The 12,035-nt window shown below is 60.3% G+C and overlaps 3 protein-coding genes across 3 annotated transcripts; 2 read left to right on the top strand and 1 right to left on the bottom strand.

The window, feature by feature from the left end:
• Positions 1 to 2,214: 2,214 nt before the first annotated feature.
• CHLNCDRAFT_36103 (hypothetical protein) lies at positions 2,215 to 4,485 on the top strand (the record flags this gene model as incomplete). Its single annotated transcript, XM_005846440.1, has 7 exons — positions 2,215 to 2,571; positions 2,657 to 2,781; positions 2,896 to 3,013; positions 3,186 to 3,468; positions 3,615 to 3,868; positions 3,970 to 4,146; positions 4,258 to 4,485. Exons 1-7 carry the CDS (start codon positions 2,422 to 2,424, stop codon positions 4,483 to 4,485), a joined length of 1,335 nt encoding a protein of 444 aa, XP_005846502.1. The 5' UTR covers positions 2,215 to 2,421.
• Positions 4,486 to 5,232: 747 nt separating this feature from the next.
• On the bottom strand, positions 5,233 to 7,640 carry CHLNCDRAFT_36102 (hypothetical protein). The gene is made up of 7 exons (XM_005846263.1): positions 7,563 to 7,640; positions 7,346 to 7,411; positions 7,085 to 7,133; positions 6,645 to 6,819; positions 5,846 to 6,514; positions 5,547 to 5,681; positions 5,233 to 5,421 (listed from the first exon to the last, which is right to left on the bottom strand). The coding sequence occupies exons 1-5, from the start codon at positions 7,596 to 7,598 to the stop codon at positions 6,379 to 6,381; spliced, it is 462 nt and encodes a 153-aa protein (XP_005846325.1). The 5' UTR covers positions 7,599 to 7,640; the 3' UTR covers positions 5,233 to 5,421; positions 5,547 to 5,681; positions 5,846 to 6,378.
• A 1,389-nt stretch (positions 7,641 to 9,029) lies between these two features.
• Positions 9,030 to 11,624, top strand: CHLNCDRAFT_31785 (hypothetical protein). Its single transcript, XM_005846439.1, has 7 exons — positions 9,030 to 9,200; positions 9,431 to 9,631; positions 9,816 to 9,926; positions 10,222 to 10,314; positions 10,551 to 10,673; positions 10,793 to 10,909; positions 11,021 to 11,624. The coding sequence occupies exons 1-7, from the start codon at positions 9,126 to 9,128 to the stop codon at positions 11,075 to 11,077; spliced, it is 777 nt and encodes a 258-aa protein (XP_005846501.1). The 5' UTR covers positions 9,030 to 9,125; the 3' UTR covers positions 11,078 to 11,624.
• The last annotated feature ends 411 nt before the right edge of the window (positions 11,625 to 12,035 follow it).

Below are 12,035 nucleotides of genomic sequence, written 5' to 3'. Positions count from 1 at the left end.
GCAGCTGACCTGCTGACACTTCATTTGGCCTGCATGGCGTGGGGCAAGAAAAACCATCGTCAGGGAGGCCATCGGCCCGGTACTGCCATGCAGCGCTGCGGCTTGTGCCAACACAAGGCACGGTTGATCGCTACCAAAGCTGCCATGCAGACCACTACTAGGCATGCCAACGTAGCACGCAGAAACACGCCTTGTGCCCGAGGGTGGCACGTGCCTGCGGCGGCGCGGCGTGCAGCGTGGGCGCACCGGCACACACACCCTTTGTTGGTGAAGCCCACCTGATTTGTCCCTGTAGCAAGTGCCCTGGAAGTGTTGGTAGTAGGTGAAGTCAGAGTTGCCAACAGTTTCAGGAGTGTGTGCGGTGCTTCCACCAGTCCGCCACCACGCACCGCATCGGCTTGGCGACGGCTTGTTGGTCGTCAGCGTCCAAGCATGCGCTGCTCTTGAACTGCCTCTCCAGCCCTTGGAGCTGATGCAGGGTTGGGAGGCAGTGTGCATCAGACGCCATGCCATCAGTGGCGGGAGGAGGTGGCAGTTCGGCGCCTGTGGTGGCCACAGCACATGGGGTCGAGAGCAGCGACTTAACGGTGCTGCCACCAAGAGAAATCCCCCTGCTGGCAGCGCAGCGGTGCTCCCCAGCGGCCGCCAGCTGGATCCCCACCAGCATGCTGCCTGGCCTCACCTGCACATCTGTGCTACCGCCAGCCAGCTGAGAGTCTTCTGCCGCACCGCCCGCACCCGCCTGTGGCAGAGGAGAGCAGAGAGCAGGGCGGGCATGAGCAGCAGGGGCAGCGGCGGACCTGGCGCAGCCAACCTGGCCCCCTGCTAGCGATGCACAGCACAGAGAGCACCCAGCAACCTGCTCTTCCAGCCCCAGCAGCCTGTTTTCACTCTGACCTTTTGTCGCTGCTTGAAGCACTCAAAACATGCTCTTGTGCAAAGGAATGGGCCTCGGCAGCCTTCCCGCGCTGCGCCGCACGGCCAGCGCAGGCGACACAGACTTAAGCGCCGGGCTCCTGTTTGAGGAGCGTGGCGATGAAGGCTGCAGGTTGGTGACTGGCTGTAGTGGGCCGCGGGGCTGCGGGGCACGAGTGGATCTGCAGGCCATGGAGGACAAGTTGCCGCATGCGAATTGGGGCAGACCAGCCCCGCAGCGACATTGGATCCATGCACTGATCATACCTTTTAGTGAGGATGGAGGCATCTATATTGATTGCCAAACTTCGCCAGGCATCCTCAAGGGACAGAAGGATGGGCAGGCTGCGCTGGTCGAGCACGAGCGAAACAAAGACGGCATGGAGGCGCTCCCAAACAGTCCGCCGCTGGGTGGCCTCGACGCAGATGATGCAGCCCCACCTGGCGCAGCAGCGCCAGAGGTAAGTAGCATGCTGCCAATATCGTTGGGCCAAAAGATCTTGTCCACCTGCGTGCCACCGAAGGGCACTTGACGAGCAGCGGCATCGTGTGCCCCCTGGCCCGCTCAGTGAGGGTGAGGAAGAAGCCACTGGTGCCTCCTGCTGCTTCCATTGCTGTCTCTGCTGCCTGCTGCACTGCTTGAGTTGCCTCGAGAGCTTTGCTGTGCTCGAATGCTGCCTCAAAGCCTGCAGGCAGTTTTCCGCTGGGCGGCGTGACTGCCGCCTCCCAAGTGCCGACATGGTGGGTGCCAGGAGTGTACTTTGCAGCGTCCTTGGCCTCTTAGTCGGGATTTAAGTCCCCCAAAAGCTGCCGGCGCAATTCCATGCTCTCCTCCACTACTTTTGAGTTTCAGCGATCGGTAATCTCCTCGCCCCGCCTCCATGCGCGCTTTTTAGACGCTGATACTATCACACATCAGTTTCTGCGCTGTGCAGCGGAGGTCTTGGCCACAGCTGCGTTTGGGCGGCGGCGCCCATTGGCGGGCAGCATGTGGGGCACAAAGCCAGTCGCCTGGAGGGCGGAAAGAGACACCAACATCATGCTAGACCATCGGCAACAGAGCGGGGATGCAATGGCGGCGAGTATTGGGGGGGCGCAAACTTGGGTGGTGCTGTGCTGGCCACCCCAAAATGGGCGCCAGGTGGACGACGTGCCCCGCCCCGCCGGTGGGGGTGACTGGTGTCACATCTGCAAAGGCCGCGGCGCTCGTCGTATCTTTGGGCTTGTCGGGCCGGTTTGCCTGTGCACCAGGGCAACAGCGAGGCTCGCGGTTCCTAACTCAGTTAGGGTTACAAACGGGTCAGGCCGTCCTTCCAACTGCTTGAACAACTGGAACGCAGCACCCTCGGCGTTCCATCTTGGCGCCGCCCGCCGACCGCTGGAGGCCGTTCCCTTGTCGCCCGCCGCTTCCGCCGCCTGCCGGGCGAACCCGTGGCCGCTGGCTCCTTGGCTGAGCTTGGCGTAGTGAGCTGTCTGCTTGATTCATAGCAACCGCCCACACCATCCATGGCGCGATGGGGTGGAACAGCCGTGGTGGAGAGCTGGGGCGGTACCTTGGCGTTTTTGAAGGAGTACTGGGCAGCACTCCGCAACACGCACCAGATCTTCTGGCGCATTGCATTTCGCAGGCGCACCTTAGAAGAGGAGCTGCAGGAGGTGCGTGGGTGGTGGCGGCGGGCTAATGTTAACCGAAACGGGCCTTTTGAGATCTCATCAATGTATTTGGGCTTATTCCCTGCAGGCCCTGTTGCGAGGCAGCTTGCGCAAGGCTTTCAGCGGCTTTGACCTGCTCCTGCTGGGCCTGGGCATTGTCATTGGCAGCGGTTGGGCGCAGCTGTCTGGAGTGACTGCGCAGCAGTTCGCTGGGTGAGGCAGCACCATTCTGCATGTCAATTTCACCATTCCTCGAGTGCCTGCATCCAGCAGGCGACACGTCGGCCTGCTGCTCCACTGCCTTGGCCATGGCTGCCGTCGGTGCAGGCCATCAATCATCTTGAGCTACCTATTCAGTGGCGTGGCCATGCTGCTGGCGGCAGCGTGCTTTGCCGAGCTGGTCACCGAGTACCCGGTGTCTGGGGGCGCCTTTGCCTTTGTGATGGTGGGTGGGCACACTGTAGGCTGGGCGCCAGATGCGTGCCAGCACCGTGCTGGCATCAACGGTGGCAGTTCAGGGCTGTCATGTCCATGCCGCAGCAGGTCAAATGTTAGGCATGCGTGCAGCTCTCTGTTGTTATGGCTGGCACCGTGGGTCGCTGAATGCGCTCGTGCAGATCAACTTTGGCGAGCTGGCGGCTTTTGTGACGCTGGGCGGCCTGGTGTTGGAGTATGCGCTGGGCATGGCGGCGGTGGCGCGCGGCTTCAGCCGCTACCTGGCGCGGCTGTGCAACCTGGACCAGAACCTCTTTGTGCTGGAGTTCTACGATTGCCCACCTGGGCTTGAGCCGCCAGACTGCCCATACACCCACAGCTTTGACTTCATGGCCGCTGGAGTTGTGGTATTCGTGTCTTTCTTGCTCAGCATTGGGGTGCGCGAGAGCGCTTTCTTCATCACAGGTAGGCTGCATCGCGTTCCCACCGCCTTGCGCCCTTTCCTGGGCCTGCCTGCATGTTGGTACTTCGCTACAGCACAGCTGCAGATCTCTTCCGGCGCTGCCGCTTAAAGTGGGGCAGCGTCTCACACCAATCCCTGATCCTTGCAGCTGTGACGGCTATCAAGGTTGTTCTGCTGGTGTTCATCAGCATCGTGGGCTACACCCGCGCGGGCCCAACCTGTGAAGACACAAGCCAGTGTGTAGGCATGAGCTGCGCAGACTACTGCCAGCTGCAAGGAGTGTCTTCAGCAACAGACCCCTTCTTTGATCCAGACTTTGGCGCAAATGGCGTGTTCCTGGGAGCCGCCGCCCTATTCTTCACCTACACCGGCATGGACGCCATCTGCAATGCGGCCGAGGAGGTGGGCATGATTAAGCACCCTGGTTGCCACCCTTCAATTTTCTTATCCTCAGCCAGCTCCAGCATCCAGCATAGGTGCGCCATGCTCTTCGATGCGTGCAGGCCAGAGATGTGGCTCACCTGCCATGGGCGCTGGTGGGGACGGTTGGCGTGTCTATGTTGCTGTACACTATGCTGGCTGTGGCTATGATGTACATTGCAACTCCCAATGCTGCCAAACCGGCGCTGCCACCGATTGGACAGCCGAGCGAGACAGCGCTAACGTTTACCACCGCATTTGTGTGGCTGCAAGGTGTGATTGGGCTGCACCTGCATTGCTCATGCAATCTTTGGCATGGGACTCGGCGCTGATGCCAGTGCTTCAATACTGCAGGCATGAAGTGGATGCAGTACATTGTGTCGCTGGCGGCGCTGTCTGGCATTGTCACCGCGCTCACCGTCGGCCTCTTCTCGCTCTCCCGCATTGTCATGGCCGCCAGCCGCGATTGGCTGCTGCCTCCCTTCCTGGCCCGCATCTCGCCGCGTACGCAGACCCCGCTGGTGGCGCAGATGGTGCTTGGCGTGATCATAGGTGGGACCGGGGAGCAGCTGACTCTCCACCTGGGCCTTAGCTTCTGATCGCACTTTGCACAATGGGCAGCAGCTGTATCTCTGGAAACCCCCCAAAACTCTGGCTAACATTTGCCAGCATTGTGATCAAGGCGGACTGCTCGGTTTGCTCAGCACCCCAATATCTGCCTTTTCTGCTGTGCAGCACTGCTGGCCATGCTTGTGGAAGTGGAGCTTGCCACGGCGCTGGTGTCTTTTGGAACGCTGGTGTCGATGTGGATAGTTTGCAATGTTCAGCTGTACCGCCGCTTTTACCCTGAAGTCCAGCTGCGCTTCACCAGGTGCCGCTGCTGCTTGGCACATTACTGGGGGCTGGGCAGATATGGAGAGTCCATGGCAGTTGGGCGTTGCATCGTTTTATTCATCCCCCCCTGGCTTAGGTATGGAACTGTCGAATTGGCGCCCAAGGCCCAGGTCAGCTCCCGGATGCCCGGCCGGCACTTCTCGGTGCGCACGCGCAAGAGGCTGGTGTTGGCGCACATGGTGCTGCTGAACGCTGTTTGCCTAGGTGAGTTGAACATGGGAGTGCACCATGACTGCTGGGTGCCCTTCAAATGGTGTCGTTTTTCTCAGACACTTGAACTTGCCGTTGTGGTGACTTGCAGCCCTGGCGACGTTTTACGCAGTAGTGACAAACAGCTTTCATGACGAGGATGCTGTACCCCCTCTTGCAAGTCCACCACCAGCATTTAGCACGCTTTCCCCGCCTCTTCCAGCGCCGCCGCCTCCCGAGTCCGACGGAAACTTGGATGGTCTGGAGGTGGAAGAGGGCGAGAGGCTAGTTCGCTCCAGTGCAGGCACCGAGTGGTTTGCGCTGGCTTGGTTCCTTGTCACCCTCTCCTTCCAGCTGTGCTGCCCCCTGGAATACGAGCCCGCCAGGTGGCACGTGCCTTGGTGGCTCATGCCATGGTTGCCCTCCACAGCAATCGGGCTCGTGCTTTTCTGGCAAGTGCTTGCTGTATGGCGCTGCCCTACGCTGGCGGCATCAGTTGCACCAACTTGGTTTCTGCCCACATCCTGTTCCCACATACTATGCTATGCATAACTAATCTGAGCCTGCCTGCTTGCAGCACGGGTGCTCTGAATAATCGGGATTTCTGGAAGACAGCCATCTACTTTGGCGTCATATTGGTGGTGTACCTGCTCTTCAGCCTGCCCATGAGCTACATCCGCCACAGCAGAGTGGATTACACGGAGGAGATGAAGTGAGCAGCGCTGTGTTTTTGTGCATGTGATGCATTTTAGCATTTGGAATCATGCTAGGGCCGAGCAACAGATACGTTTTGCAGCCCAGGTCCTAGCATGGTTTATATCAGCTCCGGATTCAAGAGGTGCTCACCTCTGGATTCATGCCTCGTGCCTTCTGCAGTGTCGTTGAGCTGGCATTTGTCGATGGACAGTGGCAGCCGGCGCGGCTCAAACCGCTTTTCCCAGTCATCGTGAACCCAGCAGCCTCGTTACATGGCTCGGGCTTTCCCTCTGAGAACCTGTCGACCACAAGATTAGGCAGTGGCCTGAGGCCGGCACCGAGTGGGGCACATAGCAGAACATTGAGTGCTGCGCCCAGCAAAACAAGCATGGCTGTGCTGCCACCAACGGAGGAGGGGCGTCCGTGCTAGCGTGTTCGCTGCGCTGCAATTCTGTGTACTACGCACATACTGCGTGCGCGTTGAACTTGCGTGGATGCAATTTGTTCATTGTTAACATTTTTGTGAGTTTGCGTCGGTGTCAAACCTTTCTGCTGTAAAGTATACAAGGATGTTATGCTACATGCAGCGCGCAAGAAGAGATATGAAGCAAACAAGAAGAAAAAACCTGCTGCTGGGCTACCGCTTGCTGCACCGTCTGTTAAGGCTGCTCTTCAGATGGGCTTGGCCGACAGGCAGCGAGAGTATGTGGCCCTCACTGCGGCTGCGCGTGTGCTGCCGTCCACTGCCGCGCGGTGTTCATTGCATCCACCTCGTTTGTCTTCCAGTGGCGTGCAACGTTCTCGTCCAGCGGATCGTCGGGGTTTGGGGCGCTCATCAAGGCCTGGATGCTGCAGGCAGAGGCAGGCAACCACCGCAGGGTCAGCAGGGAACAGATTGAAGCTTCCCTGCACTTTTTAGAGGGAGGGGCACCATGCCCTGCTAGACACAACACCTACATCATCCGGCAAGCCATCGCACCTGAGCAGCACAGTCCTGATCTGCAGCGCGGGGCTCCACTTGTCCTTCAGGATGTCGAGGCAGATCCGGCCAAGCTTGTCCACGTTGGGGTGGTAGATTTTTGTAAGGAAGCGCACCTTTGGCGCCGCCATGGGATAGTCCTCGGGCAGGAAGAGCTCAAGCTTGAACATACCACCTGACAGGCAGTCATTTATCAGGGTGGGCAGGCCAGGGGTCAGAATACCGCAGCTCGGAAAGGCGCGTGGCAGCATGGGTGGTGCCACTCCGCTCACAGCAGAAAGAACAAGACTCCCAGTCGAACAAGGCTCCCAGAAGGAACAAGGCTCCAATTGCGGGCTGCCCCCACCGCGAGCATGAGGAGGGAGCCGGGGTGGCCGGAGGAGGAACCGGCTGCCGCCACCCACCCACCCACCAAACCCTCCAACCAAATCCACACCCACCTTGGTATGGGGAGGAGTCGGGTCCCAAGATGATGACATTAAAATAGCGCTGTGAACAAGGGAAGGCAAAGCAAGGCAGACAGGATGGCGGGTTGGGCCTGGCACGGGTCCAAGCGCTGGCGGGTCCCCGACTTCACACGACACACCACCAGTGAACACGAAGATGAAGGGATTGGCTCAAAGAGCGATGCTGCTGGTGCCAGCCCGCAGCCGGAAGCACGCCAGCGAGCCGCTGCCCGCCAGCGGGCCGCCGCCGCTCACCAGGTTATCTTCGCTAGGGGCTGCGCTGATTCCGGCCACAGGCTCGCTCAGCAGCCGCTGAGTCTCCTGCAAGCACCAGAAAGGACGCAGGTCACCAAAACGGAGGACCTCACAGCGATCCAGACGGCGGCGAAGACCAAGAACAGCTGGTAGGGGTTCAACACGGGGCTGATCGCTCCCACACTCCTCCCAGTGCTCCGTAGGCTGCGCAGCACACCTTAATGATGCGCCGGGGTAGCTGCGAAGTTTCCATGGCGCAGAGAGCCTCGGACACGCCACGATACGTGTTTTCCGCAATCAAATGGGTGCAGAGGGAGCCGAGGCCGCCGCATTTCCCACGGAGGTACGGTACTGCTGTGCCAACTTTCGCTGGCTTCATTTCTCTGCACCGCGCCGGCTGGCCACTCTCTTGCAGGTGACGCTCGGTCTGGTTGCTCCAGTGCGGCGCTGGTGAGCGCCCGAGAGAGCACCCTACCCCCGCAGCAGCGGAGGCAGCACAATGGGCGGCGGGGGCAGCGGACTAAACGTGCCCCCAGGTGCGAGGGTGCGGGGTGTACCACACGTCGGCCGGCTGCCGCTGTGGTTGCGGCGCTCGCTGCCGCAGCTCGGCGGGCCCGAGCGGCACGCCGGTAGGAGCCTGCTTCCTGCTTCTGCTCGCGTTTGGCTCAGGGCGGGTTGAGGGGCATGTTTGCATCCGGGACCTGGTGTTCTTGCACCTGCTTCCTCGCGCCCGCCACCGATTGTGGTCGTCCTGCCCGCGCCTCCCATACCCAATCACTTCAGAGATTTGGTCACCAGCCGGCGGCTTCTATGCTGACCCCAAGAAGTGGAAGCGCAACACCCTCATCACTGCTGCGTGAGTGTGTGGGGGCTGCTGATCCCGCCACCATCACTCTCTGCCCAACCCTTATGCACTGAGCCAACGCTGCCCTTTCGGATAAGGTGCAGCGCAATTGCCTCGATAGCCTACCTAGCATTCCAGCAGAGCATCAAGATGGAGGATCGTCACGCACGGGTGCGCGCGCATGCTGTGCATCGATGCCTGTGCCGGGCAGTAGACTGCTCTTGCATCACCCTCGGTGTGTCGGCCCTCGGTTTCCTGTGCAGCCACACTCGACCATCGTCAACGAGCGATTCTACACTGACAAGAACTTCCCTCAGCAGTGAATGTGATTCCCACGATGAGTGGGAAAACCCCCGCCTCATCAGCCAGTACCGAGCCTTGGCGAGACAGCGTTGAAACCACTCTCCTTTGGAGTAGCTCGAGCTGGTTGTGACAAAGCCAGCCCTTGCCTGTGACCTGCAGCGTGGCTCCCTGGCCAGTGTAATAAGCTGCTTGGCCTTGAGGCGGATCAGGCGTCGAGCGAGCAGGAGGGCAGGGTGGCGGGCGGGTGGCTCAGACCTCGGCCACCAATTCCCTGCTCAGCACCCCCGCAACCCAGTGCTCCTTTCGAAACAGTCCCAGCGCTCAGTCTGCCTATGCGTGGCTCCTGCCGCAACACTTCTGCCCGCCCAGGGGCAGGCGGTGTTGGGGCGTCAGGCGTCTATCCTGGGCCAAGATTCTGCACAATTGACCACCTGATTTGAGTAAATGTCGGGAAGCAAACCCCGGGTAGCCCAGGTCGCCAACTCATCCGCCTGCCTGGTGACAAGTGCGCCGCATGCGGCCCCGCCACTGCACAACCTCGTGATTGCGGCTCCCGGGCTTGAGGGAGCGTGAGCCGCCTGCAGCTGGGCCTCAAACAGTGCACGCGCACCCGACCCACCTCATCCCTCAGCTATGGCAGCCCAGGACCGGGAGACGTGCGTGTTCCTGGCCAAGCTGGCCGAGCAGGCGGAGCGGTATGACGAGATGGTGAGCCCCTGATCGAGCACCGAAGTTGGCTGTTGGGCCACGGCCAATCGGGGAGCCCTGGGCGCCAGGCGGCCCGCGTGACGGCTTCAGTCCCACCGGGGGCGCCCACGGCGGCGGGCGCAGCCTCTGCGGGCCACGGGTTTGACCAGAAGGGTCGTGGGGCGCGCTCCCCTGCCCCTTGGCGTGCTGCTGGGGCTGGAGGCGAGCGGACGGCCCTGTTTGTCGTGCAGGTGGCTGAGATGAAGAAGGTGGCACAGATGGTGCACGATCAGGAGCTGTCGGTGGAGGAGCGGAACCTGCTGTCGGTGGCGTACAAGAACGTCATTGGTGCGCGCCGCGCTTCCTGGCGCATCATCTCTAGCATTGAGCAGAAGGAGGAGGCCAAGGGCAACGAGGAGCATGTGAAGCGCATCAAGGCCTACCGTGAAGTGGTGCGCCTGTGGGCACTAGTGGGAGCGCGGGGAGGCGGGGACCGCTGCTGTGCCCAGCCTTTCTGCTGGCTGCAGCTGCTTTGCAACACTAATTGCTTCTTCCGCCCAGTATCATAGTTCCAGCAATGCTGGTGCAGATGCCTGTGTGGCCAAATTTGTCGCTGAGCTGCCACCCGCTGCACAGGTGGAGAAGGAGCTGCAGGACATTTGCAGCAGCATCCTGCAGCTGCTGGATGACCATCTGATCCCCACTGCCTCCACCGGCGAGTCCAAGGTGTTCTACCTGAAGATGAAGGTGGGTTGCTGCTCTGCGGGTGCTCAGAATGACCCGGCCCGACCGTTTCTTTTTCTTTTTGGAGCTAGCGCGGACAGCCTCAGTTCAGAGCTGCGCGGACAGCTTGGGTTCGGAGTGGCGAAGAGCGCCGGCTGCTCATGCGGCGAGCGACTCCGCAGGCTTGCAGCCCTTATGGCATCATGGCAGCGCATTCTGACAGCGCCCTGTTTGGCGTGCTTGCCTCTTTTGGTGCCGTGTTGTATGCTGGCATGGTTGCGTGTGAGATACAGTGGCAGTTGCCTTTACGTTGGCGCAGGGTGACTACCACCGCTACCTGGCCGAGTTCAAGACTGGCACGGAGCGCAAGGAGGCAGCCGAGCACACGCTGCTGGCGTACAAGGCGGCGCAGGTCCGTGGGCATGCTAGTGCCTCTGCTGCCGCTGTGCACCTTTGCTAGCTGTGCCAACCTGCCACCATTGTCTGTCGCCATGGCTACTGGAGGGGAAGCAGCAGGTGTTCAACAGAGCATGCCAACAGCTATTCCCTCCTGCTGGTGGTTGCTGCATTTTGGTGTATCACCAATTGCCCCGAGATCCTATGCTTCTCTCAAACTGCTGCACCGGCCACTGCTCGCACGCGATGCAGGACATCGCGCTGGTTGACCTGCCCCCAACCCACCCCATCCGCCTGGGCCTGGCGCTGAACTTCAGTGTGTTCTACTACGAAATTCTGAACTCGCCAGAGCGTGCTTGCCACCTCGCTAAGCAGGTGTGGCAAGTCGGGCCTTGGCACAGCATTGCAACCACAGTTTTGGCTGGGCATGGGCAAATTCATTGGATTGCTGGACCCTCGATTACCAGTGGTGTCTGTGCCACTGTGCGCTGCAGGCATTTGACGAGGCGATTGCCGAGCTTGACACACTGGGAGAGGAAAGCTACAAGGATAGCACCCTCATCATGCAGCTTCTGCGCGACAACCTCACGCTCTGGACCAGCGACATGCAGGCAAGCACGAATGGATGCCCGACATCAGATGCGTTGCTGCAGGACATGAGCACTCAACATTGCTTTGATCATGCTCACACAGAGGCTGTCTGCCTGGCTGGTTGGCTGCAGGATGCTGAGCAGGGTCGCGAGGGCGCCGGCGAGGGTGAGATGAAGGACCAGGAGTGAAGCTAGGGTGGCAGCCTCGGAGACCCGCCGCAGAACCTCTCTCGCGACAGTTGCAGCGTGTCAATGGTTCTGGGCGCGCAGCAGCATCAGTAACAGCGTGTATCCATCCGCACAGCAAGCTTTCCAAGCAAGCAAATCACGATACGAGGTACCGTCGGGCAGCGGCGAGGCTGGGACGAGCTTGCACTGTGCAGCCCCTTCCTCCTACCTGCCAGTGGGGGGCGGCATGCCTGCTCGTGTTTGCAATCAGCACCAGGGGCGAGTCTCGCTCTTCTGCAACGCTCTTCTGCAACGCTTCACACTTGAGCCTGTACAGCGGCGAGTGGTGGGCTCTGACTGAAAATACCTGCTTGTTGTCTGTTCAACCCTTCCGTTCCCCGCACAGCGACAGTTTCTGCCTGACACACTTCATCTTCACGTCTCCTGCCCCCGTTCTTCCACTAGGCCTAGACTTGCTCTTTGCAACATCACTGGAATGTCGCACTCTTTTCCATTCATGGATGAGCTGCCATGCGCCCCTGGGCGCCTGTCAACAAACGTGTTGCACAAAGCACAGGAGGGAGCCTACGCTCGAGCTGGATTGCCCACAATTACAAAGTAGAGAAACACAATGGAAGTCGGGAATCAACAATAGACAGGCGAGGCGGTACTGCAGCGGGGGACAGGCCACACACAGGGACAGAGCAGCGCGGGGATGACTTGAGTGAGTTCGGCTAGTGGTGAAATGAAAGGGAAAGGGCAGTTGCACGCTGGCCGAGTGGGAGGGTGGTGGAGCAAGCGGCATGGCAGGCGCAAGTGGCTGGGCAGGCAGCCTCTTAGGCGACCTGACAGCCGGTAAAAGATGCCAATCAAGCAGAGTGAGGGATGCATCCTGGGGGGATCCAGGTGAAGCACAGAATCATAAACCCATTTGAGTGTCTACAACAAGAGCACAGGAGAAAATCAAGACTGGGGTGCC

The sequence above is a fragment of the Chlorella variabilis genome (genome assembly GCF_000147415.1).
Source record: "Chlorella variabilis unplaced genomic scaffold CHLNCscaffold_14, whole genome shotgun sequence".
Classification (NCBI taxonomy): Eukaryota; Viridiplantae; Chlorophyta; class Trebouxiophyceae; order Chlorellales; family Chlorellaceae; genus Chlorella; species Chlorella variabilis.
This window is presented reverse-complemented; position numbering and strand designations above follow the sequence as displayed.